The sequence below is a fragment of the Hemibagrus wyckioides genome, linkage group LG06 (genome assembly GCF_019097595.1).
Source record: "Hemibagrus wyckioides isolate EC202008001 linkage group LG06, SWU_Hwy_1.0, whole genome shotgun sequence".
Lineage (NCBI taxonomy): Eukaryota > Metazoa > Chordata > Actinopteri > Siluriformes > Bagridae > Hemibagrus > Hemibagrus wyckioides.
In genome coordinates, this window is record NC_080715.1 from 26,533,471 (window position 1) to 26,560,778 (window position 27,308).

General features: G+C 40.8%; 2 protein-coding genes across 3 annotated transcripts; one reads left to right on the forward strand and one right to left on the reverse strand.

Annotated features, from left to right (window-relative positions):
• Window positions 1–1,793: 1,793 nt before the first annotated feature.
• LOC131354231 (paramyosin-like) lies at window positions 1,794–8,673 on the reverse strand. The gene is made up of 12 exons (XM_058391621.1): window positions 8,541–8,673; window positions 7,371–7,466; window positions 6,645–6,824; window positions 5,310–5,402; window positions 4,853–5,032; window positions 4,446–4,538; window positions 4,093–4,272; window positions 3,798–3,881; window positions 3,562–3,639; window positions 3,346–3,453; window positions 3,016–3,108; window positions 1,794–2,852 (listed from the first exon to the last, which is right to left on the reverse strand). The coding sequence occupies exons 1-12, from the start codon at window positions 8,664–8,666 to the stop codon at window positions 2,811–2,813; spliced, it is 1,353 nt and encodes a 450-aa protein (XP_058247604.1). The 5' UTR covers window positions 8,667–8,673; the 3' UTR covers window positions 1,794–2,810.
• Window positions 8,674–12,816: 4,143 nt separating this feature from the next.
• On the forward strand, window positions 12,817–27,143 carry LOC131355212 (TBC1 domain family member 8). 2 transcript variants are annotated; one of them, XM_058393493.1, is made up of 21 exons: window positions 12,817–13,376; window positions 14,334–14,417; window positions 15,943–16,053; window positions 16,184–16,302; window positions 16,470–16,698; window positions 17,226–17,448; window positions 17,861–18,068; window positions 18,201–18,377; window positions 18,467–18,592; window positions 18,791–18,917; window positions 19,020–19,228; window positions 20,925–21,042; window positions 21,422–21,707; window positions 21,923–22,028; window positions 22,160–22,258; window positions 22,570–22,638; window positions 22,741–22,957; window positions 23,325–23,390; window positions 23,596–23,682; window positions 24,591–24,691; window positions 25,609–27,143. In XM_058393493.1, exons 3-21 carry the CDS (start codon window positions 15,945–15,947, stop codon window positions 25,975–25,977), a joined length of 3,045 nt encoding a protein of 1,014 aa, XP_058249476.1. In that variant the 5' UTR covers window positions 12,817–13,376; window positions 14,334–14,417; window positions 15,943–15,944; the 3' UTR covers window positions 25,978–27,143. The 2 variants fall into 2 exon arrangements, with proteins under 2 accessions (XP_058249476.1, XP_058249475.1); XM_058393492.1 differs by lacking the exon at window positions 14,334–14,417.
• The last annotated feature ends 165 nt before the right edge of the window (window positions 27,144–27,308 follow it).

Consider the following 27,308-nt stretch of genomic DNA (forward strand, 5'->3'; position numbering starts at 1 on the left):
AGGCCATTGTAGACAATGACTGGCCAAAATCTGAATTTATCTGACTTTGATAGGTCACTCACTGTCTAGGACCACAAATGTTATTTGAAAAAAATAACTTTAACAGACGGAACCAGATTGGCCGACCCGTCCACGCTCACTCAATGGATGGATGATGTGATAGGATGACCTCCGGTTGAGTCGCCTGACATCTACACCTATTTGATAGAAAAACCGTGTGTATAGTGAAGAAAAACTAAGGACATATAAATCATTAGATGCCTATAAATATGTGCTGAATAGGCATGTACAGGACTTAAAATACAAAGATTTTTGTGTAGTGATATCTGAAGTCCTGCCCAGCCAGTGCCAAGGCCAGAAGACAACTATGTACCAGGCTTGGGTCAACGGTAAACAGAAGAAACAGTTACATCTAGACAGCAAACTGCACTTGCATGTCTGAGTAAGTAGAAAATATCATACAGAAAATATCATACTGATTTTGTACGTTTGCCCACTGACAAAGAAATGATCAGTCTGTAATTTTAATGGTAGGTGTATTTGAACAGTGAGAGACAGAATAACAACAAAAAAATCCAGAAAAACGCATTTCAGAAAAGTTATACATTGATTTGCATTTTAATGAGTGAAATAAGGATTTGATCCCTTATCAATCAGAAAGATTTCTGGCTCCCAGGTGTCTTTTATACAGGTAACAAGCTGAGATTACAGTAGGAGCACTCTCGGGGAGTGCTCTTAATCTCAGCTTGTTACCTGTATGAAAGACACCTGTCCACAGAAGGAAGCAATCGATCAGATTCCAAACTCTCCATCATGGCCAAGACCAAAGAGCTGTCCATGGATGTCAGGGACAAGATTGTAGACCTACACAAGGCTGGAATGAGCTACAAGACCATCACCAAGCAGCTTGGTGAGAAGGTGACAACAGTTGGTGCGATTATTCCCAAATGGAAGAAACACAAAAGGACTGTCAATCTTCCTCGGTCTGGGGCTCCATGCAAGATCTCACCTCATGGAGTTTCAATGATCATGAGAACAGCAAGGAATCAGCCCAGAATTACACTGGAGGATTTTATCAATGATCTCAAGGCAGCTGGGACCATAGTCACCAAGAATACAATTGGTTACACACTACGCCGTGAAAGACTGAAATCCAGTAGCGCCCGCAAGGTCCCCCTGCTAAAGAAAGCACATGTACAGGCTCATCTGAAGTTTGCCAGTGAACATCTGAATGATTCAGAGGAGAACTGGGTGAAAGTGTTGTGGTCAAATGAGACCAAAATCCAGCTCTTTGGCATCAACTCAACTCGCCGTGTTTGGAGGAGGAGGAATGCTGCCTATGACCCCAAATACACCATCCCCAGGTGACAGGACAACTCAAAGGGATGATGGACAGGGCCATGTACCGTTAAATCTTGGATGAGAACCTCCTTCCCTCAGCCAGAGCACTGAAAATGGGTCGTGGATGGATATTCCAGCCTGACAATGACCCAAAACACACGGCCAGGGCAACAAAGGAGTGGTTCAAAAAGAAGCACATTAAGGTCCTGTAGTGGCCTAGCCAGTCTCCACACCTTAATCCCATAGAAAATCTGTGGAGGGAGCTGAAGGGTCAGCCACAAACCCTTAATGACTTGGAAAGGATCTGCAAAGAGGAGTGGGCCCAAATTCCTTGAGATGTGAGATGTGTGCAAACCTGGTGGCCAACTACAAGAAATGTCTGACGTCTGTGATTGCCAACAAGGGTTTGCCACCAAGTACTAAGTCATGTTTTGCAAAGGGGTCAAATACTTATTTCACTCAATAAAATGAAAATCAATGTATAATTTTTCTGAAATGCGTTTTTCTGGATGTTTTTGTTGTTATTCTGCCTCTCACTGTTCAGATAAACCTACCATTAAAATTACAGACTGATCATTTCTTTGTCAGTGAGTAAACGTACAAAATCAGCAGGGGATCAAATAATTATTTCCCTCACTGTACTCACTCTCCCTCCTCAAACTTTGTCCCCCAAATGTCCAACATGAGCTGTCCTTCTGATGTACTCATTCCTAATCCTGTCCAACCTTGTCACTTCCAAAGAGAACCTCAACATCTTCAACCCTGCTACCTCCAGCTCTGTCTCCTGTCTCTTCCTCAGTGACACTGTCTCTAAACCATACAGCATCTCACCACTGTCTTGTACACCTTCCCCTTTAATTCTCACTGATATTTTTCTATCACAAAACCACCTTTCTCCATCCATTCCAACCTGCCTGTACGCGCTTTTTTACCTCTTTCCCACACTCTCCATTACTCTGGACTGTTGACCCCAAGTACTTAAACTCCTGTACCTTCTTCATCTCTTCACCCTGTAATCTTACTGTTCCACTTCCCTCCCTTTCATTCACAATCATAACTCCTTAATGTTAATACACTACATACACATCAATTTATTGCTCCCTGACCAATTTCACCAATTGATCCAGCCATTTGGCCAGTTCTATAGGATTGCAGTGGTGATCTCCTCCATTTTCCCCTAACAAAGCTGCACCTAACAGCAATAACAGGCCAGAAGGTACTACATTTACATTTCTGGCATTTGGCCGACACCCTTATCAAGAGCAACTTAAATTTTATCTCAGTTTAACAACTGAGCTAGTAGTGCTCAACTGAAACACATAACATTATTTCTGAAAATGATGCAACAATTATTAAGGGTTCAGCATCAAGGAGCTCACACATACAACCACTAAACTTCACAAGAAACCTTAAAGACAATTATATGGGGTTATAGTAAGTAGTACATCAGGTGTTAAACTATTTGGGGTTTATGGATCCATTCGGTCCTCAGGTGCAGGTCTGAGTTGTCTCTGTGAAAATAAAGATTTAATTTGTAAGTAAGATCATCATGTAGAAGCTTGAATATTTGCTTCTTAATATCCATGTGTGAATGAGGTGCTGTATTTACTTTTCTGACCCATAACACATGGTGTACTACATTAGTCATGCCTTAGTGAGAGGAAAAAAAATTACCGTGATTAACATCCTGCAATTTCCTAATGCTTCCTTCTTCTCTTGGTACTTCAGCTGCAGTAAATTGTGAGCCTTCTTTTCTTCTTCTCTCTTCTAAAACAGCAAGAAGCAAAAGAAGTTAAAACTCAAGGGCTTACTTTCCCCATCTGCATTGGGCCACGTCCATTCAACAAAAAAGGAAACTGACGTCTTAAACTAGAATTGTTTTATTTTGTTGAAGTAAATATAGCCTGGGATTCGCTCATCATGCAGCACAAACATCACAACTCCTCATATTTCTTAATCATTATTATTTAGGTAACTGCTGGATGTAAGGATTTTCTCACTTACCGCCTTCATCTCGCTGCATTTCCTGCGTGTATCACAGAGCTGTTCCTCCAGCTGCTGTACTGAGCCTTGCAGTATGGTCACCTGGCACATCAGTTCAGACACCTGCATCTGGAAGTTCAATAAACAAAGCTTGTTTGTCACCAAAACCTGACTGCACTGACTACACTACAGGTACCTGAGACTACCAAGGAGGCAGAGGTGGCAAAAAAAACTGACCTTTAACGGAAAGGTCTCCTTCATCTGATTGTACTGAGTATTCAGGATATTGTGACGCTCCTTCTCCTTCTCCTTCTCCTAAAACACAGATATTTAAAATACAAGGTTTAAAATGTTAACTGGACTGCCTCACAAAGTGAAAGTTGACTTTTTTTTTTTTTTATTTCTTTCATCTCATTTAAAATTTGCTATAGCAGTACTATAGCTTTCATGGTTTAATGAGAGGAGAAGCTTACCTGCTGAAACTCTTTGTACCGCAGTAATAGCACCTCATACTTTGACTTCAGGAGGTTGTAATCCTCCTTTGTTTTCTGATGATCCTAAAATACAGCAACAGAGAAATTCACAAGGTTCGGATTTGTTTACATCTACAGTGAGCCACTTCTGTGTCCTTTTTTCAAAATGTATTAACAGATGCGGTGTAACACAGTTAACATTTGGATGCTTTTTTTTTTCATTTACTGTGTTTACTGTGACATACGAACAATCTTATTTTAAAGGTACTGATTGATTCAGGATTTTCTCACTTACCTCTATTATCTTATTTTGCTGGCACTCGATTTTACTGAGATTGTCCTTCAACCTGTTCACCCAGTCATTCAGATGGTCCAAGTCTGATGTCAGGTAGAATTCAGTAGACGTTAACTCAGCAGTGGACTCTTCCATTAGCTTACAGTTCTCCTCAGTTCTAGCCAGAGCATCCTGCAAACTCTACAGCAAAAGTGTTGATTTTATTTACTTTCTACACACATTCAGACAGTTTTAAGGTTTCATCTCCTCAGTCATAAAACAGCTTGAAGTGCTTTAAAGATGAAAGGCAAAATGTCCCAAAGAACATGACTAAGCAAGAAAACAGTCAAGAAACACACAAAGAAAAAGTTTACCCTTAGTGACTCCTCATTTTGTGCTAAAGTGTTTATTAACTCTGTGTACTCTCTCAGCAGTATGTTGTGATCTTCCTTCTCCTGCTCATAATCCTAAAACACAGCCATGGAGCAAAAGAGGTTAAAATTTCAGTTCTTTCTTTTTACAACTTCACTGAGACACATTTATTCAATGAAAAGAACAAAGAAAGTCAGCATCTCAAACTAGAAATGTTCTGGTTCCTGTGCTTATATCATGTGGTGGAACTCATCATGCAGCACGAATACAGAGCCTCATTTATCAATCTGGATACGATTCTTTCAGAAAACCTTTATATGAGCATTTACCCAAGAGATTTGGGATTCATGAAAACTGTGAACAGATTATTTATAAAGGAGCTGCCGAATGCAAGGAGTTTCTCACTTACCAACTTTGCCATGTTGTACATCGTGTTTGCTTTACTGAGTTCTTGGTCTTTCTTCTCCACTTTGTTTTTCAGTTCGGCAATGTCTAATGCCATGTGGGAGTTCTCCTTCTGTAGCTCAGTAGTAACCTTCGTCATCTCCTCACATTTCTTCTCAGTATGGGCCACTACCAACTTGAAGCACTATAACCAAAGAGGGTTGGCTTTATTTACACATTCAGACACTTTCAGACTCATCTCCTTACTCGGCAGAACAGCATGAAGTTGTTTGGAGGTTTTACTTGTAATGCTAACTTTGCTGCTTCACTTCAGTGAAAAAGAAATAAATTCAAAGTAACATGGATTTCAGTCAAGTAGAAATGAAGGACCTTTTAATCCACATGGACTTAAGTGAGTTTTTTGTTGCATGTTAATTAAAAATGGTTGTAGCAGTAATACAGAAGTGATTCTCAAAACTTACTTCTATTTGATAGCGGCACTCTTCTATAGATTCCTTCGCCTTAGTATACTCTGACTTCAACATTTCGTGTTCCTCCTTCTCCTGCTCATACTCCTAAAACAAAGCCATGGAGCAGAAGAGGTTTAAACTTCACTACTTACTTTTCACATCCGACATTCTGCGATCCATTCAGTAAAAAGAAAGTCAGCATCTCAAACTAGAAATAAAGCTTTTATTTGTTTCCTGTGCTTATATCATGTGGTGAAATTCATCATGCAGCACGAACACAGAGCCTCATTTATCGCTACGATTCATTCAGAAAACCTTCAGATGAGCATTTACTCTGTGGTTCATGAAAATCCTGTACATTCTGAAAAATCTTTAGATCTTAATCATGACCCTGAGTGTGTGTGAATTTATACATAAGAAGTCTAAACTAATGAACTTCCCAACTCGATTGTCTTCAGATTATATAACTTGCATCGATTACTAAACTTTACTATTTAGATTATGCTGCTGCTTCTTATTCCACGTTATTGATAATCTTATACATTACTAAATATTTTAATATTATAATATTGAGTCAAAATGACTTCATTTCTGTCTTTACTCTCACTGTTCATTTCGTTCTCTCAGTGATCTGTACACTTGACCTTTTATGGAGCTTTGTGGGAGTGAGCTGTGTCAGGACTGAGCTGTGTCAGGATAGAGCTGTGTCAGGACTGAGCTGTGTCAGAATAGAGCTGTGTCAGGATTGAGCTGTGTCAGGACTGAGCTGTGTCAGGACTGAGCTGTGTCAGGACTGAGCTGTGTCAGGATTGAGTTGTGTCAGGACTGAGCTGTGTCAGGATTGAGATGTGTCAGGACTGAGCTGTGTCAGGACTGAGCTGTGTCAGGATTGAGCTGTGTCAGGATTGAGTTGTGTCAGGACTGAGCTGTGTCAGGATTGAGCTGTGTCAGGACTGAGCTGTGTCAGGACTGAGCTGTGTCAGGACTGAGCTGTGTCAGGATTGAGCTGTGTCAGGACTGAGCTGTGTCAGGATTGAGCTGTGTCAGGACTGAGCTGTGTCAGGATTGAGCTGTGTCAGGACTGAGCTGTGTCAGGACTGAGCTGTGTCAGGATTGAGTTGTGTCAGGACTGAGCTGTGTCAGGACTGAGCAGTGTCAGGACACTGAACAGGTGATCAACATACACACACGAGTACACAAAAACACAGTGTTTCTAAAATAAATCCAGTAGAAAGATTTTGGTTTACACAATCACACAAAACTTGACTAGAAGTAACCTTACTAAATGAGGCCCACTGTGAGCACTCTCTTTATTTATTAAGGAACTGTGAGGATTTTCTCACTTACCTTCGTTAACTCGGTGCACTTCTCATATACATCATGAAGTTTTTTCGTGTGCTCCTGCACTGTGTCTTGCAGCAAATTTTTGTTGGATATCAAGTCAGAGTTCTCTTTCTCTAGCTCAACTTTGGACTTCATCGTCTTCTCATATTTGTCCTCAGCTTCATCCAGAGTGGCCTGCAAGTCCTACAGCAAAAGTGTGAATTATTCAGCAGTGTTATTATCGTTATTTCCATCTTGTTCCATCATTAGACACATCAGCCAGCTGGTGGTAATGAGTAAACTTTAAGCCTGATTTGTATTTCTGCATGCGAGTACATAAGGATGTTGTATGTGGATTCTCACACAGGGAAATATTCAGACTTTCAGATAAAATGAGTCTGCCTTTTAGGAGGCACTGCTGCATGAACCACTCCAGAATCAGTGTGAATAATTATAAACCATGTAAATTCTTACTAAAGCTTGTCTGAACTGTTTTAACTAGTCTGTATTCAGCAGTATGTTTTATTAAACTTTATGCCTCGACACTAATACTGTTGATGGACATGAAGTCTTATCCTTCTATTTAATATCATGTCCAGCATCACTACTCACACCTCTCAGGCTCCAAACAGCTGTTTCACTCGGCAGATATCTTTCTCAGTATTTACCAGATTATTTGATATTCCTATTATTTTGAAAAATACTGTTTATACTGTTAAAAATACTGATTATGTTGTTGTTGTTGCTCACCTCAGTTTTTTTCTCACACTCTCTCTGTGTCTCACAGATCAGGTCCTCCAACTCTCTCACTTTGTCCTCCAGCTTGGACACCTTGACCTTCTCATCCTGAAAGTGCACCATCCACATGTTAGTCATTTACTTTCACACATTCAGACATTTTGAGGACTGACAGCAGATTTGGGAAGACAAAATAGTACTGAAGAATTAATAATCTTGGATAATTCAGTTCAATCAGCAGTGTATGAAATACTAAAACCAAGTCCTTCTGCTACCAAAAGCCATGCCACGGTTAAAGTCAGATTTTTTCTTCATTCTGATGTGAACATTAACTGCTGCTTTTGACATGAATCTGAATGATTTTATACATTGTGCTGCTGCCACACGAGTAAATAACTACAGACGTGTTCCTAATAAAGTGGACAGTGAGTGTCTGAACAAGTTTATACGGGGAAAAGCTATACAGGAGAGCTAGGAGCATCTATTTACTTACACAGCAGAATACACGTTTATAAAACACACAGAAAGTGTTGAAATATAAATGTTCAATAGGAATTATAACCGAGTTTCCATTACGAACTGCTAACGGCTAATGTAGCCACACAGCTAATACCTAGCTCGAGCTGACAACGTTTTAATACTTAGATATAAAAGTTGGTTATCTGTAGTATCCTGAGGTGAATGTTATTATCTTTTAAGGACATTTTGTTGGAATAACCACTAGAGGTCACTGTGTGCTTCTGGTTGTTGTTGTTAAAGACGCTCTCTTGTTAAAGTCAGAGAAGTAGGTGAGAGAAGAAGACTGGTTATTGTACATGCCGCTAAAACAGACCCAAGGAAAAGTTATGAGTATTATTCGCCTGGTTTGTCTACACGATACAACATTATCTAGACAAAAACATTGTATTAAAGTTTAGGTTTGGTTATGTGGCTCTTATTTACGAGTTTTTAGGGTTATCCCTGAGGACGTGCAGGAAGCAGAGCCTGAAGGCAGATTTTTATTTAAATATCAGGAACAAATAAATTAAATTTTTATTTAAATATCAGGAACATCCACCGGTATCATCCAGGACTAATAGGAAAAGTCCATATGTCCAAAATGTCCATAACCACATGTTTTGCTCAGCGTGCTGAAATATTACAGTAAAGATATAAATGTTTATATAAACTGTAGATACTCACCAAACGTCGTTTCTTCTCAAAATGAAAAACTCCAGCGGCCACGACTGCAGCTCCAGCTCCAATCAGCAGGGGGCGCAGTGGATGACCGGGGATCCAAGAGCAAATGAAACCTAATAAATGTTGCATTATTAATCTGAACTCGGTAAAACAGCCTCTCAGTTATAAGGTTCAATCAGTACGGATTTTTTTTTTTTACCAAAGAAACAGCGTGTTCTATTACGTCACAATGACAGTTCGATGACCGGGAAAGGAGTGTGGTCGGTTCGGGGGAGGGGGCGTGGTCAGGTTTTTTTTTTCCCATAATCAGCTAAATGCCACTAAACGCTTATACAATTATAATTAAAATGGCTTAACGACATATCTATAAAATCCGTCCTGTAGTATTGTTGCATTAAATAAATCATAATAATAAATACTAATTCTAACAATAATACATAATAATAATAATTGTATTAATATAATTTGTATGTACTAACAAAATAGAGTGTAAACAGATCCTAACACATCTACATATACAGCAGATGCTTGTTTTAAATAACTGAACAGTACACAACTGTTCTTCACCCTCAGATTGGCTGCCCTGCCATTTCCATCTGCAGGACATAATATATATTATATATATATTATAATATAATATATATAATATAACACAATATTCTGTTAAAATTAACTGCAAAATACATTTTATTATTAGGTGTCCTGGAGGAAAATGGTTTTTAATTTTTTTTTTTTTTTAATACAACTTGCATGCATTTATAGTGAGTTTAGTCACAAATACCAATTTTTGGACATTCAGTTTGATTTGTAAAACACTGTTAACTAGGAAAAAACTCAGCAGGGAATCCATCCTCCTCTGGGTGACACTGGAGAGTGTGATTATAAATAAATTACTTTCTGCAGTTGTATATAGTCAAGTGGATTTGTGTAGGCAGGTGCTTTTGAGCAACTTAAATATAAAATAAACATTCACACACTCTAATATGTCTTGGACCACCTTTAGCTTTGATTACGGCACGCGTTCACCATGGCATCATTTCGATAAGCTTCTGCAATGTCACAACATTTATTCCGGTCCGGAGTTGCATTAATTTTTCACCAAGATCTTGTATTGATAATGGAAGAGTCGGACCGCTGCACAAAGTCTTCTCCAGCACATCCCAAAGATTCTCAATGGGGTTTAGGTCTGGACTCTGTGTTGGCCAATCCATGTGTGAAAATATTGTCTCATACTCCCTGAACCACTCTTTCACAATTTGAGCCTGATGAATCCTGGCATTGTCATCTTGGCATATGCCCATGCCATTAGGGGAAAAATCCATTGATGGAATAACCTGGTCATTCAGTATATTCAGGTATTCAGCTGACTTCATTCTTTGGGCACATAACATTGCTGAACCTAGACCTGACCAACTGCAGCAAACCCAGATCATAGTACTGCCCCTACAGGCTTGTTCGGTAGGCACTAGGCATGATGGGGGAGTGCATCACTTCATCCACCTCTCTTCTTACCCTGATGCGCCCATCACTCTGGAACATAGTAAATCTGGACTCATCAGACCACATGACCTTCTTCCATTACTCCAGAGACCAATCTTTATGCTCCCTAGCAAACTGAAGACTTTTTTCCCAATTAGCCTCACTGATAAGTGGTTTTCTTAAGGCTACACAGCTGTTTAGTCCCAATCCCTTGAGTTCCCTATGCATTGTGCGTGTGGAAATGCTCTTACTTTTACTGTTAAACATAGCCGTGAGTTCTACTGTTGTTTTTTTTGCGATTTTGATTTTAGTAGTTTCAGCAATCTCATTAGATGTTTTCTTTGCTTGATGCATGCCAATAATTTGACCCTTCTGAAACAGATTAACATCTTTTCCACAATCACAGGATGTGTCTGAAGCTGCTCCTTGCATAGGTTAGGGTTAAATAATTTGTTGCCAGCTGAAACATAATCATCCATGCAGTAATTATGGGAGGCTCTTACCTATTTGCTTAGTTAAATCCAGGTGGTAACTCTTTTTTGGATGGGCAGTGTATATATATATGTATGTATATGGCGTTTTGGCAAGTTCTCCACCAGTTTTTCACATTGCTGTTGGGTAACTTTATACCACTCTTTTTGCAAAAAAGCAAACAGCTCAGCTTTGCTTGAAGGTTCCTGACCGCTTATATTTGAGCATCAGCATGATTTCTGAATTCATTATAGACTTAACATAAATTTCTTCCTGCTGAAGCCACTGCCATAGTCAAGTGCTTCTGTAATCCCAGTAGTCCCAGGTTATTGCTTGGGTTATTGCAAATTTTGCTTGGGACCTCCCTTGCCTAGCAAAAATGATCAGGAGATGCCTGTCTGAGAAGTACTATGAAATTTTATGATAAATTATCTACACATTTTAATTGAGGGTGAAGGGGATAGCATTTGGTCCATAGTCTGTTGTCATTAACAGGTGATTGGACATGTCACAAGAGAAACAGAGCAGTTGAGACGCTGTCTAAAAGAAACACCACTGTGGACAGTGTTGAACTAAAGACCTGACACACCACCCCGGGTTTTTCTAAAAGTGGGAGCAGGCCTGATGTAACCTTTTCCCACTTTAAGCTTTTAATACTTTTAAATCTCAGGTGCTTAGTTTTCACATTTACAGTGCACCAAATTTAGATAAAAAAAAAGTAACCCTTCAAATACAAATGTTTTATTTTGTGTAAGTAAATATAGCCTGCGGTGTAACTCATCATGCAGCACAAACATATCACACTAATTATTTATCATTATTTAAGAAGCTGTTTATTGCAAGGATTTTCTCACTTACTGTTGTTATCTTGTCACATTTCCTACATGCTTCCTGGAGCTCTTCTTTCAGCTGCTGCACTGAGGCTTGCAGTGTGGTCACCTGGGACATCAGGTCAGACTCTTGCTGTGCTCTGGACTTTTGTTTTTTAACATATTCAGACACATATGACGACCGGTCAGAACAACTTGAAATATTTCACATAGAGTTATGAAAAGAGTTCTCAATAGCATGAGAAACACAAGTAGAACTAAACAGGGATGTCTTTTACTAACAAGTCTATTTTTACAAAGTTACTGTTTTATATTTTTGGCATCTCTGTCTGATGGTCTAAATATCTGTCTTTCTAACTGTCTGTATTTATGTATGCCTGAGTGTCAAATGTCTGATGGTCCGGTTAATTCAAAGTGAAACTGGAGGAAAAGGAGAAATTCTAAAAACTAATCATATAAATCCTACAAGCATGCAGTTGTTGTTGAGAGATCATGCTAATGAGAATCTTGGATGAACGAAAGCTCAGCCCCAAAAACCAAATCACACAGACATACATATTACCTTTAACACATCCTCATGCTATCTGAGCTGCTTCATTTCAGTGGGAAAAAAGGATGTCTTTCAAAGTAAATACAATTTTGCTCAGATAGAATTTTTGGGGACCATGCTGACTTTTTGATCTCATTTAAAATTTGCTATAGCAGCCCTACATCATTAGCTTGAATAACTTGCATTGTTTTTAATATCTTTTCCTGGTGTTTACCTCCCCTGATTAACCTAATACATATCCTGGGAGAAAATAAGAGACAAAGATTCAGACTTTCGAAATTCACATCTACAATGGACCACTTCTGTGACACACATTTTAGGGAGAAATTTATTTATTTGAAACAAGTAAATGTGGTGAAAAACATCTGTGAGAAATTTTATGAACAAACAAACACCAAGCACATTTATGCACCACAGAACTCATGAGACCAAAATACATGCCTCGTCCCTCGAAAAACTTCGGGGTTCTAGACCAATCACAGAGCCTCTTCACATACGGGCATTCGGTCCTGTTTTAAAATCCCTAGGGCTCCTCGTTTCCATGAATTTTGGTGTCGACTCAGATTTTGTGGTATTGGTTGCGGAATCGATTCGAAGAGTCGGTTCATCGTTGATATTTCCAAATACAAAAAAAACAAACTATAGATCTAGAAAATGACATGATGCACTACAATGGCATTTACTACGAATGACTAGAAATCATTCATATGCACTCGTCAAGCACAGATCGCCAGTTTAATTAGCCAACTTAAGTCTAATTCGCTTTCGAAAAGACAGGCTTGAGATGATTTAGCATTGAAATATTATCCGTTAATATCTGTTAATATTTATTGGAGATGTTTGTCAGACAGGATAAAGACAGACGAATCTCCTGCTTTCCCCCCCACTTCCAACGCCCTAACTCGAGATGAAGAGATGAATCAACTTGGACTCGAATCCAAAGATTTGGAGTCGACTCTCGACTCCCAGATCCTAACGAAAGATCCTAGCTAGGTAGCTGGAGCTGTGTGGTAGGGTTACTATTTATCTGCTGGAGGCAAAATCAAGTTTATATCTGCGCAAAGTTAGGGAATAACGCTAATGGACTGCAGCGTGGGGAAGAAAACAGGGTGAATGGTGGTTAGGGAATATTTAAAGCGCATGCTAACGGGAGTGGGTTATACACCGCGACTGAACACGAATTAACAAAACAACGTACGCTTCGGGGAAAAATATATCATGCACTAAACTATGAGTGAAGCCGGGTGCAAATCACTAGAAACTACCTAGAAATGGATTGTAAACAATGCATACGAGTGAAAGGACTGCGGGGAATTTACTTCCGGTATCGGTGCGTGACGTAGGTAGCTGGGTTCGTCCGGCGCTTTGGTGTGTTGAGAGAGATGTGGCTGAATCCGGCCGAAGTGTCGCTGAAAAATGCGCTGAATCTCTGGATCACGGACAAATCTAACGATTATTTCCTTCTACAGCGAAGAAGGGGCCATGGAGACACCGGGGGCAAATTCACAGGTGGGTTTATTTATTTTTCAACCAGTTAAACCTGATGAAATGGTCATCATTTGAGCAGCTGTGACATGACAGCCCCAAACATAGTGTTTTTCCCGTCCTTCATATATCTCAGATTATAAACAAGATAAAAACAAATCGCCTGAAGTTTATGAATATATGAAAACTATCCAGATATTTGTCTATGCTTTTTTGGATGTGTATGAAGTAGAGAAGATAAGAGTTGTGGCAATAAAGTAGCAGAACAGGATTAGTTGTCTTTCTGCACATCTCTCTCTCTCTCACACACACACAATCCTCCATCCATCCGAGAACACAATACTAAATCTGAATAAAGGCTCAAATGCATAAGGTGTCTTGGCATTCAGGGGATTTTGCATCCTAAGAATTGTGTCTGGAAAGTCTACAGTTTCATGTTCACAACAGCTGCCCTCATTTCCAGACTTAAAAAAGTGTGTGTGTGTGTGAGAGAGAGAGAGAGAGAGAGAGAGAGAGAGAGAACAAGAGGTTTCCAATCACCAAACTCATTTTTCTTTCTTTCCTCTGAACCTCTGGTAAACTGTATAAATCATCAGTCCCGTGAGGAGGAAGTGTGTATGTCACATAGCCTGAAAAAAATAATAAGATCAAATTTATTGCCTGTACCATGTGAGTCTTTTATTCATTAACTTGCTAAGCTTATAATTGACAAATAACAACAAGCAAAAGCTGTTAACGGTTACTGTTAACCAAATTTGGGAAATAGTTTTTTTTATCTTCCTGTTTCAGTCTCACACAGCAGCTGAACTCACACCTGTTATAGTATGGGCTAGTGTATTTGTTTAAGATAGCAACGAGCTGTGACCCTCAGGAGACCGAGCTGACTGGGCTTTTGTAAGGGGGAAAAAAAATTTCTGTTCCTGTGTGGTGGTCATGTGGTGAAACTACATGCTGAATGTTTACAGAGTTTTTTTTTCTCAGCACAAGACTTGTCCAGCTTTTGCATTCCCGGAAAGTCCACACACTTCTCCATGACGAGGAGGAGTGTGTAACGAAGAAAAAAGAGTAACTAGTTGTTCATTTTTTTTTGTCTCTTTCTTTCTCCATCTGACATTCCTTCTTTTGCTCTCAGAAAAGCCAAATGTCAGTTTTGTACCTCTGGAAAACTCAAACAGGAGCCTCTTTCTTCTTCATCTCCTCCCAAAGATCTGCAGCCCCCCCCCCCCACACACACACACACACACAAACGATCATGGATTGTTGTTTTTATTCCTCTGGAACCTCAGACTTTAATGTCTTCCCAAACTATTTTGCCTACAATGTTTAACTAAGAGTTTCTCCTGTTGTTGTTGTTGTTGTTGTTATTTCATGGTGTTTGCTTCCTTCTGGTCAGGGTCCATCTCATGGATATAGGGCTGTAGATGAGGGTGATTCTTGTTGTTTCTTTAGCTCTCTAGAGTGGATGTGAGCTGTCCAGAGGTGTGTGAACCGGAACGGTTGGTGTAATTCTCTGGTTCGTTCTTCTCAAGTCCCAGAGCTTAGACTACAATCAGCATTATCTGTATACCTCACCTTTGGCTTTTTTTTTTGTGATTCTTCTGGAGGTGTCAGATGACTGTCATTTTGTAGTTGTAGCTCCTGCAGGTTAAAACAAATCTATTTTTCCCCATTATTTCCTTGTTTCTCATCAACCTGTAATCTACAGGTACCTGAGCTCCAATTAGGAAATGTCCTCAACCTGCCTCACCCAACTTTACCCGCTTCCCCCCCTCCCCAAACACTATTTAATGCTAACGTTTGAAGACTTCTGATTGCTTTGTCGAGAGGAAATGTCATATTAAGATAGCCCTGATAGGAAAAGTGTGACTCCTATTAACCACTAAATCTGACCGACTCATGAAGAACTTTTTTTTTTTTTTAGTGATAAACAATGGCCTGTGTTAGTCTTTAACCTCACTTCAGTGACAGCTCCTGAATCCGATGTTTCCCACATGTTTAATCTTTTTATGGCCAAAAACACACACTTCCTGTGGTGTGATACGGATCACATGAGTGATGTGATTGGATCGCTAGTAACCTTGCCGCCCTTGTGTGTGTGTGCGTGTATATAATTTACCCACATATTTTGCATGACACTCGTACAGTTACAGTCTTGATGCTGAGATAATATGAATATAGTTGCACTTGTTTTGAAAAAATTTCCACAGAAAAATTGATCGAACATTTGTACTGATATTAGTATGTAAATTGAGTGATCAGGTAATTAATGGCTCATTTTTTTCAAAGCAAATACAAATTATTATAAATGAAATGTTTTTCTTTATAAAAATTCTCTCTCTGTCCGATAGTCTAAATGTCTGTCTTTCTAACTGTCTGTCTTTATGTATGCCTGAGTGTCAGATGTCTGATGGTCAGACCTCCTCGTTCTGTCTGAAGGTCCTGTGAATTCAAAGTGAAACTGGAGGAAAAGGAAGTAAAAGCTCATTGTCCTTAGCACTGTGATGGTGTGGGGGTTACTGAACAGTTGTTTGTGAGCCTCATTGAGAATCTCTGTGTGTGTGTGTGTGTGTGTGTGTGTGTGTGTGTGTAGGTATGTTGGTGGGAGCACTGGACACCGTACTGGACTCAAACGCACGAGTCGCTCCATTTCGGATCCTTCTACAAGTTCCGGGTTCGCAAAGCAGCTGGGTCATTGCCAGTGGTAACCAACTTATATATTGATATTAATACTGTTATAAGAACATCAGCATTATTACACAATTTAAACATAATGTCTATCATTTATGTGTACATTTGTATTCTTTAGCATCCGTGTGTGTGTGTTTGTGCAGGAGCCACAGCAGAAGAAATTCAGAAACACTGGAAATGGCTGGACATGAACTTGTTGCCGTACATGTCGGTATTTGAGAACAAACAGGATGCTGCAAACTTTGCACAGGGAAAAGTCAAGGTTTATATTAAATACACACATACACTCACTGTGTGTGTGTGTGTGTGTGTGTGTATATATGACTGATAGTGATGCACCATTTCACACAAGAGTTCTTCATTCTTGTGTTTTTACTGGACAAATTATTGGGGGATTGCTCATGAAACCATTGTTGCTTTAAATCTCAGGGCCTTATTGCTGAAGAGGTGCTAGTTGGCCAGGCGGCACTGGAAGATGACCCGACGCGTTTCCGTGAGGCGATGGTGAGATTCGAGCAGCGATTCGGCCTCCCGCTAAAAGAAAAATTGGTGGCTCATTACTCCTGCTGCTGCTGGAAAGGCCGAGTGCCGCGACAAGGCTGGATCTACCTCTCCACCAATCACCTGGCTTTCTACTCCTTCCTGCTCGGAAAAGAGGGTGAGCGCACTTGTTACTCCAGTGTTCCCAGTAATCTCAGGTAGATATGGTAAATGGTACACTTTTTTAAATTATTGTTTTTTTCCTAGCATTTCCCCTTAGGTGCCCCACCACAACACGCCTCACTACACCCTACCACACCCCACCCCATTGCACCAAACTACACCCCGCTACACCCCACCACACTCCACCCCTCTACACTTTACTACACACCACACTACACTACGCCACACTACACCCTACTACACTACACTACACCCCACCCCACCACATCACACTATACCACACCATGCCCCACCACACCACACTCCATTACATCCCACTACACCACACCACACGCCAGTACACCACTCTCCATTACACCCCACTACACCCTCTCCCTATCCCAATCCCAAGCATAATTTAAAATTGGAATGATAATAAAACAGCGTTCAGACAGGACTTTCAGTAAAAAAAATGTATCATGGCCCCATGGTTGTTATTCCTCCTTGTTCCAGACTTTCATGTTTAATTTCTTTCATGTGCAGTGAAGCTTCTGATCCCATGGGCAGAAGTCACAGCTCTGGAGCACGTGACCTTCGGTCTTATCAACGACGCAATCCGAGTCCAAACGCGGCAGAAGCAGCGTGAATTCTCCATGTTCGTTGATGTGGATGAAGTGATGACGGTGATGACACAGCTGGGCGATATGGCACTGCGAAGACTGTTCGATAACGGCAAAATGGAACCGGATTCCAATATTACTAAACGGTAAGAGGAACCCACACAACAGACCTTGTACCAGAATGTGACACTAACCAGACCTACACGCGAGACTTGTGAAAGTAACTTCCGTGGGGAGGTTTTGTTTTTGCTTCACTTCCTCCAAAGGAAAGGAAGGATGTAAGGATAAGGAAGAGAAAGAGTGAAGAAGGGAACAGAAATAAGTAAACAGATAGAGAGTGAAGTAAAAATAACTCCTGTAGATGTGTGTGCATGTGTGTGTGCATGTGTGTGTGCATGTGTGTGTGCATGTGTGTGTGCATGTGTGTGTGCATGTGTGTGTGCGTGCGTGCGTGCGTGTGCGCGCGCACATGTATTAATGTGTGGTTCAAGTGTTATATTAACTATGCGTGAAATGTGATGTGTATTTATAAAAATGGCTGCAATGTGTGTGTGTTAGGACACTTCAGCAGCAGGCTCTGTGTCAGTACGTGTTGTCTCTGTTCGGTCTCCCACGCTCTGAGACGCTAAAGGAAGTGATGCGATGTGCAGTTTGGACTCCTCATGCTCGATGTCACACGGCTGGAAATCTTTACGTTACAGAAAATTACATGGCTTTCAGCAGCCTTCAGGACGGACAGTGCACACTCCTCATTCCGCTCTCTGAGGTACAGACGTCAGATGATAACTGATCAAATCGTTATTTTGAAAGATTAGGACCCTCGGTGTGATATTAATAATGTATGTTGGTCCTCTCTGGGCCTCTGACTGCAGCTCTGAAGTTATTTTATTGCAATCAGGTGCAGTCTGTGGAGAAGGCAGAGAGCACTGGTGCACTGCCCAACCCTGTGATCATCAGCGTGCGCTCGATGCGGGCTTTCCAGCTGATCGAGGTGACGCGGCGAGACCAGCTGGTGGACAATCTGAATGCCCGGCTCCGAGTGTTGCACTGGAACAGCAAACGCAGGAAGACTCTGGTACAGTAGATTGTAACAGAGATCATGTTATGAGCAATAAATGACAAAAAGAAAGATATTTTTGTATTTAATTTTCTGTTTGTGTGTAGATTTCCTCAACCCCATATTATACATTTTGTTACGACACGGATGACACTCTCAATCCCGTCATTTTTGAGGAAGCGTTAATCACCACATTCCAAACCAGCCAATCAGAATCCTCTGAGCACAGGCATGTGAGTATCAGAACCTACCAGTGGCTGGGGAAATTATTTATTCTACTTTGTTTTATTTTATTCTAATGAGCTCTCTCCTGCACCTTCCTTTCTTTAAAAGTGCATTAAAATGCATTAAGACCTTTAGGACCTTCAGGTTGTAGGGTTTTAGGGTCAGTATCCATGTGTGGTCCCTAATCTTGCTGGTGTGTGTTTTAGCTGTGGGATGAGCACTTGGAAGAGTTCGGGCGTGGCGTGCACATGTTCCGCACTGAGAAAACGCAGAAACTGGTGGCCGCGGGCATCCCGGAATCTCTGCGTGGAGAGATGTGGCTGACCTTTTCAGGTAAGAGAGTTAGAACGGTATAAATTGTGTGAGAAAAATCTCTAGAGAGAGGAGGAGAGTGAGAGAGAAGCCGAAAGAGACGTGTGTGTGTGTGTGTTCCAGATGCAAGATCCTCTCTGAACACACACTCGCACTCTTACTCTGATTTACTGAAGGAGAGGATAAATGAGCAGACAAGTGATGAGATTGAGAGAGACCTGCGGCGCTCGCTGCCTGAACACGCTGCGTTTCAATGTGAGACGGGTATTGCAGCACTGCGCAGAGTACTGAGCGCCTACGCCTTCCGTAACCCAGGCATCGGCTACTGCCAGGTACACACACACACACACATCTATATATGCACACTCTAATACACTCACACACACTCCTATAAATATACATATCCGTCTATATATACACACATACATTATATTGCCAAAAGTTTTGGGACACCTCTCCAAATCATTGAATTCAGGAGTTCCAATCACTTCCAAGGCAACAGGTGTATAAAATCAAGCACCTAGGCATGCAGACTGCTTCTACAAACATTTGTGAAATAATGGGTCGCTCTCAGGAGCTCAGAGAATTCAAGCATGGTACAGTGATAGGTTGCCACCTGTGCAATAAGTCCATTCGTGAAATTTCCTCACTACAGAATATTCCACGGTCGGCTGTTAGTGGTATTAGAATATAGTGGAAGCAATTGAGAACAACAGCAACAGCTGCATCCAAGCCTTACATCACCAAGTGCAATGCAATGCAAAGCGTCGGAGCAGCCCACGTCTACAGCAGTGGAGACGTGTTCTCTGGAGTGACCAATCACGCTTCTTTGTCTGGTAATCCGATGGACGAGTCTGGGTTTGGCAGTCACCTGACTGTATTGTGCCAAGTGTAAAGTTTGGTGGAGGGGGATTATAGTGTGGGGTTGTTTTTCAGGGGTTGGGCTCGGCCCCTTCCAGTGGAAAGGATCTCTTATTGCTTCAGCATACCAAGACATTTTGGACAATTTCATGCTTCCAACTTTGCGGGAACAGTTTGGGAATGACCCCTTCCTGTTCCCACATGACTGTACACCCGTGCACAAAGCAAGGTCCATAAAGACATGGATGAGTGAGTCTGGTGTGGAGGAACTTGACTGGCCGGCACAGAGTCCTGACCTCAACTCGATATAACACCTTTGGGATGAATTAAAGTGGAGACTGCAAGCCAGGCATTCTTGTCCAACATCAGTGCCTCTCAATTTCTAGGAATGGTCAAAAAAGTCCCATAAACACACCCCTAAACCTTGTGGAAAGCCTTCCCGGAATAGTTGAAGCTGTTATAGCTACAAAGAGCGGGCCAACTCCATATTACACCCTACGGATTAAGAATGGGATGTCATTGAAATTCATGTGCATGTAAAGGCAGACGGCTCAAAACCTTTGGCAATATAGTGTATATACATACACACACACACACACACACACAGTCCTTCCGCAATATGCACACCACCTTCTTTCTGTTTGATTTGTCAAGCCAGACTGGTCATCACTTCCCCTGATTGCGGTGAATGTCAGCTGTGGTTCAGTCTATGTTTATCCTGTTCAGTAAAATGAAGCTTTGCAGCATCTGGCAGACGTTTACAGTGTATATGAGCTGAAGCTAAGAGTTTCATGATCAGTTCATTCCCAGAGGCCATTAAAAATATGTCTGCTATCTGACCTGTTCCTCAAGACTAGTTACAGTGTTTTATCAAACTAACACTAAAGCTTTTTTAAAAACTCTCCTTTCACTCTGCCTTCCCATCTGATTGGATTTAACTCTTTCATCTACAGGGTCACACCTATACAGAGATGTAGTAATAATTTAATAATAATTAATTAATAATATTTAAATGTAATCATTTTGTGCCAGATTCTAATAGATATTTTTATTGAATGTATTTAATACAGCATTATGCAACTGTCTTAAAGTGTATGCATTTTGTAATATGTCCAGAAATGTCGATACATTTTGATGGGTTTTGGTCTCGTGTGCTTGTGGGTCCAGTCTATGAACATTTTAGCATCAGTGCTGCTGCTCTACACGAGAGAGGAAGAAGCCTTCTGGCTGCTGGTCACAGTGTGTGAAAGAATGCTGCCCGATTACTTCAACCGCAGAGTCATTGGTGAGTGTGTGTGTGTGTATGTGAGAAGTATAACAGAGAATATGTGAGAAAAGAATAACAGTTATTTATAGCAGAGCTTGTCAAATTGTGGTTAGCACTGCAGTGTTGCATGGTTGTGTGTTTGTCTGCAGATGCTGTGTGATGAGTTAAACTATTTCTATTTTAACTGCTAAAACGGATAAAAGGAACAAAGGTTTTCTGTTATGTTATTAAGTTGAAGGTCAGGGTTATGGTAGCTATGTGTCAGTGGAAGGTCCTCACAAGGAAATATGTGATTTTGTTAAAATAACAATTATTATGATGTTATAATAATGATAATAATAATAATACAGATGTTTTCTTCTCTTCTTCTTCTCTCTCTCTTTCTCTTTCCCCCCAGGTGCTCAGGTGGACCGCTCCGTGTTCGAGGAGCTGATCCGTGAGCGCTTGCCGCACCTTGCCGAACGTGTCCCAGACCTTACAGCTCTCTCATCGCTCTCGCTCTCCTGGTTCCTCGCTCTGTTCCTCAGCGCTGTTCCGCTTCGTAGTGGTCTGCGTATCCTCGACTGCTTCTTCTGCCATGGCGTCAGAATCATTTTCCAGCTCGGCCTAGCTGTGCTTGATGCTAACGTCGATGAGATTTGTGCTAGCACCGATGATGGGCAGTCTCTGATGATACTGACCAGGTATACACACATCTTTAAAATATAGTACACCCTGAATGTCTAATTTATCAGGTAAGCATTTAGAAAACATAATATTTCTGAATATCTCTATTTTCGTACACTTTTTCTTCCAATAATGTGAAGAGATACATATAATTAAACCGTTTGGAACAGACTGAATGACCTCATATATCGCATGTCACAGAAATGAACTGTGTGTGCATGTGTGTGTTTAGTTTCCTGGAGCGTGTCAGAGACGATGAGGGGTCGTGTGTGAGTTCTGAAGACTCCGGGTCTGAAGGACACACACAAATCAGCGCTCTGATCAGTGATGCATATGAGGTGTGTGTGTGTGCACACCAACATCTAGTTAAAAAAGTAGTTTTAGATATTTAGTGTTTATCAGGATTTTATTACAAATTAGAAATAAAGATAAAAAAACATTAAGAGTGTGTGTGTGTGTGTGTGTGTAGAAATTTGGGGACCTGACGGTAAAGCAACTGGAAAGGATGAGATCGAGACACAGAATCCAAGTGCTTCAGGCTCATGAGGACACAACTAAAGAGAACACGGTAAGACACACACACACACACTTTTCATCTTTATATCTAATCCGTGATAAAATCCTGAAAGTTGAATGATAAAGAGGCCCACTGTCACTGAGCAGAACAATGACTTGATTTATATCATACAGAGTTATTTATAGTCGTTTACCATATATGGGTATTTGGGGGCGGGGCTTTATGTAAGTAAGCGTGGCAGTACATGAGCACAGATATTTAGTACGTGTGGGATTTATCAGCTTCCACTCACAAACCCATTCTACACGAGTGGATTTAAAGTGTTTCATTATCTTATTATTTTATGTGTTGTGTTTCCGTAGCTGCGGCTCGTCTCTCCTGGTGTCTCGCTCTCTCAGGAGGTTCTGTCAGAACTCTACGACCTTTTTAAGGTGTGTCTGATGACTCTGATGATACAGTATTGTTTCTTGTATGGGGTAAAAAGAAGCACTCGGATTAAATGACCTGCGTGTGTGTGTGTGTGTGTGTTGTAGACAGAACATTTCATTAACCTGTACTGGGCAGACGCCGTGTGTTCCGCCTCTCCTGAACAGTACCAGGTGGACCGAGCCCAGTTTAAGAGCCTGTACCAGCTGTTGATGCCATGGCCGTGTGGATCACACACTGATATACTGGCACAGAGAACCTTCAACCTGCTGGACCAGGATGGACGAAACCACATCACATTCAACCAGTTTGCCCGCTGGATCGGTGTGTGTGTGTGTGTGTTTATCTTCCAGTAACAGCATTTTCCTTCATGTTTTATTCATTACATCATGTCATATAACAGTAACAGACTCTCCCTCTCTCTTTTTTTCTGTTTCTCTCTCTCTCGTCCTCTCTCTCTCTCTCTCTCTCTCTCTCTATTTCTGCCACACCTCCCTCCCTTCCTCTCTCCCTCTCCCCCCCTTTTCTCTCTCTCTCTCTCTCTCTCTCTCTCTCTCTCTCTCTCTCTCTTTCCCTCTCAACCCTGTTTCTCTCCCCGCTCTCCCCCTCCCTCCCTCTCTCTGCCCCCCCCTCTCTCTCCCTCTCCCCCCTCTTTCTCTCTCTCTCTCTCTCTCTCTCTCTCTTTCTGTAGACATCCTGTACTGTGAAGAGCTGAATGAGAAGGTCAGACTCCTCTATCGTCTCCACATTCCACCCGGTGAGTTAAATCCCTTTAGAACTCTTAACTCCAAGTTAAAATAAATGCAACTTTTTTTTTATCAACTCATATTTCTCAGTCTTATATAAAAGATAAACTAATAAACTGATCAGTTTAATCACCTCAGTTCTGTTTGTTTTGTAATGAAAACTCTTAAAACCACAAACGCATTTTTCATCCTTGCTTGTGCTTCTGTTGTTTTCAGCCCTGACTGAAAATGAATCCAATCCTTCTCCTTTGAAGCCTCACATCCTTTCCACCACCAGACCTCTCTGTGTCAACCTGCCCAATGGTACTGAACATTAACTCACAACATCTGCTTTAGCAAATATATTCAGATAAGTGACCTTCAGTAGAAAATGTAAACTTTTAACATCCTGGAGAAGAGGATGATTTTGGAAAGTTAGGGGTTTGTTTATTAATACTTTTGTGAATTCCTCCTAAACCCTTTTCAACAAATTTAGTTCAGCTCTTCTTTACAATGATCTAAGAGATAAGTGAATATGAAATCTCTACAATGCTTTGGCTTATTGGCACCAAATATGGGGTGTTTTATAGCAGCCATAAGCTTGAGCAATTTTGGAGCAGCCTCTCTTACTGTCCATGAAATATAAAATCATCTCTATATTCAGTGAAGCATACAGAGTGGAATGATGCCCAGTTTTACTGTGAACTATTGATTGGTGATTTAAGAAGCTGTATTTTACAAACTCTGTGGAGCAAACACGAGTAACCATTGTCATCATCCCAATCACCTGAATGTACTCTAAAGGTTTGGGGGCAGCACCACCTTGTGGGCAAAAACTGGAAGAACATTTCTTTGCATTTCTCTAACCTGTTTTCATGAGAACCCTGCTCATTGCTGGTCATGTTATTTAGTTATTTAGTTATAATGTCTACTGTATAAATAAACCAGTAAATATTTAATTAATATACTTTAGTGTGGTGTGCAGGTCAGTTGGAGAAGACGAATAAACTTTACATGTCTTCCCTGTCTGGAGTCGGTACTGCTGTCTTACATCCTGCTTTATCACTTTTCTGTTTTTTATTTGCTTGGAAAAATGTTTTTAATTTGTATTATAAAGGCTTCCCAAGTGAGAGATAAAAGGCACAGAGCTCTTCATCGAATCCAATGCAAATAAATTACCATGACCCTCAGAGGACTTGGATTAAACTGGTTTGGTTTTGCAATTTTTTCAGGAGAGGGGAAAAGCTATGAAGAGCAGCTGAAGCAGATGTTGAAGGATTTGGGCAAGGAGAAAGACAAAGGTCTGGAGAAACCACTGCCTCATATGAAACAAGTGAGTCCTTTTTGATCAAACCATGATAAAGTCTTTTAGCTCAACTGAGTGAGATCAGGTCATGTCTAATGAAATCCAGACCCAGCAGGTTGAGGTACTTCATCTCCAGACAGTCGGACACACAATCTTGCAAAAACACAAAACAATACGTCTGTGATCGAGAGGGTCAGCTTCGTAGTGTGTGTTTTCAGTGGAATTATATTCATTCGTTACAGGAAGTCATTAGAAGATCTTTCTTACATTTACAGCATTTGCCAGACACCTTCATCCAGAGCGACTTACATTTTATCATATAACTGAGCAATTTATGATTAAGGGTCTTGCTCAGGGGTCCAGCAGTGGCAGGTTAGTGGACCTGGGATTCAAGCTCACAACCTTCTGATCAGTAGTCCCACACCTTAACCACTAAACTACCGTTCCCTTTCTTATATTATAAACTGGTGTGTTCCTCTCTGGAAAAATAAGAAAGGTCTAGAAACTGAAATCCTAATCTGCATTTGATTATGTTAATGTAAATTTATTTGTTTAAAAACACCAGGCTAATGATGTTCAGACTCAAATGCTTCCTGTGTTTAATTCACTTGGGGCATCAAAGGACTTTTATTTTACCATAAGAAAGCTTTTATCTATATCAGTTTTTCAGCAAAAAGTTTTGATACACTATTTGGTTGACTTCATTGCCTTTTAGTTGCCTGAACTTGGTGTAGCCTTCCACAAGCTTCTCTCAGTAGTTTAAAGAAATTTTTTGCTCTGGTGTAACCCGGGCAGGTTTGTGGGCCTCATCCCTCAGACACACTTTTTTTTAATTCAGTCCATGGCTTTTCTCTGTGTTTTAGCTCAAGCTTTCTGATTTCATTTTTCTGTATTTTAAAGCCATTTTGTTCGAGACGAACGTGACCGTGTTCTTTCTCCAACAGCGAGAGTTCGTCCAATTTTGCAAGACGCTGTGCAGCATGTTCCATGGCATCCCTGGTGAAAATGAACTCTTCCAAGCCATAGCTGTGGTCACCAGTTTAGTACTGCAGATCGGTGAGGCCCGGAACAAGGGAACTGAACCGAAGGAATCGGACCAGGCGGCCTCTGCTTCTGCCAGAGGGAGCGTGTCGGAGGCAGACACTGATTGGACGGTGAGTTTTGAGCAGATTTTGGCCTCGCTGCTGACCGAGCAGGTACTGGTAAACTTCCTGGAAACACCAGTGGATCTCGGTGAGAAGATTGTGGTGGCGAAGGAGAAGCAGTATCATCAGCGATCAGGACTGCTAATGGTCCAGCACAGCATCAGCTGAGACCTGACTGACCTCTTTAGATGCTTGACTAAAAGGAAGCTGTGATTCTATAGCCAATTTCTTGGGTTTTGCTCAATCCATGTGCAACAAGGAAACACCAGGGATGGGGTAGAAAAACAGAAAGAGCCATTTCTACTCATCCCTGTGGCAGAAGAAGAAATCAACATTTTGTAGGTTGGAATAAAAGTATTAGAATCAGTATGGTCCTTCATGATAGGGGGGGGAAAAAGTGTTTTCTCAGTTAATTCTGGAGCATCAACCATTTCAGTTCTGCACTGATTCAGTCACAGGTCTGTAAGTTCCTCGGTTTCAGCTCAGTCCAAGAATTGTGAAAGGAGAAGTACACGAAGTATGAGAACATAGAAACGAGAGACTCTTGGCTAGTGGCTCACCAGGCTACAGCAGGGTTTATAGACACTCCTGAGTTCACTAGGCTTTAAATGTTTCTAATTAGAATCTGGGTGAAATGGGGAACATAAGAGACACACTGCTTGCTAATGTGATTTACAGAGAAGGAAATAAAACCAGACAGAAGTAGTTAGTTAGTATTTGATCCACTTGTTCTCTCTGGAGGACCAGGTGGTGGATCTCAGTGGCCCAGTGACAACGGTGAGGGTCTGTGAATGTTTTTTGACCATTAAGGGGAAGCTGGTCTTTCCTTAAATAAGATTAAACTATTAAACCATGGGGCCAAGGAGTTCAGATGTGATGTTCTTATTTCACTGACCATATATGGGGGGGACAAAAACAAAACAGTGCCTTAATGATTACACCACACACTTGTATGATGTAGCACACAGAACTGATGTGAGGAATTTAAAGTTTACCATCCTGTGGAAAAAGAATAAAAAAAAAAAAGCTTAGAAATGTACATGACGCATCCAAAATGTAGAAGCACTGACCTTAAAAAAAAAAGTACTAAATGACCATTTCTGTGGAGTGTTATAAATCTGTACCATCTTTTTTAATGATCTTCTGTTCCTGTGTATGATTAAAGCGAAAATCTCTGCACTTTCCCCCACATCGTGCCTTCAACACTGATCTCACAGCTGAATTCAGACCATCAGTTCTTTTTTTTTTTTAATCACGTGAAATATTTAATATTTTTTAATCCTGTAAACATTTTTTCATTTTGTCTAATATTACAATAAAACTCTTACACCAAAGCATGTTTACTGCTCATTTTTTTCCTGGTGTAAAATCTTCCCAAAAATCAGTACATCAATCATTAAGGTTTAATTGTAATTATTGAGCTGATAGACCATCATTTCAGGTTGAAATTCCTGCTGTGAACTCTCATCTCTCCAGTGTGACCTGACTGGTACAAGACC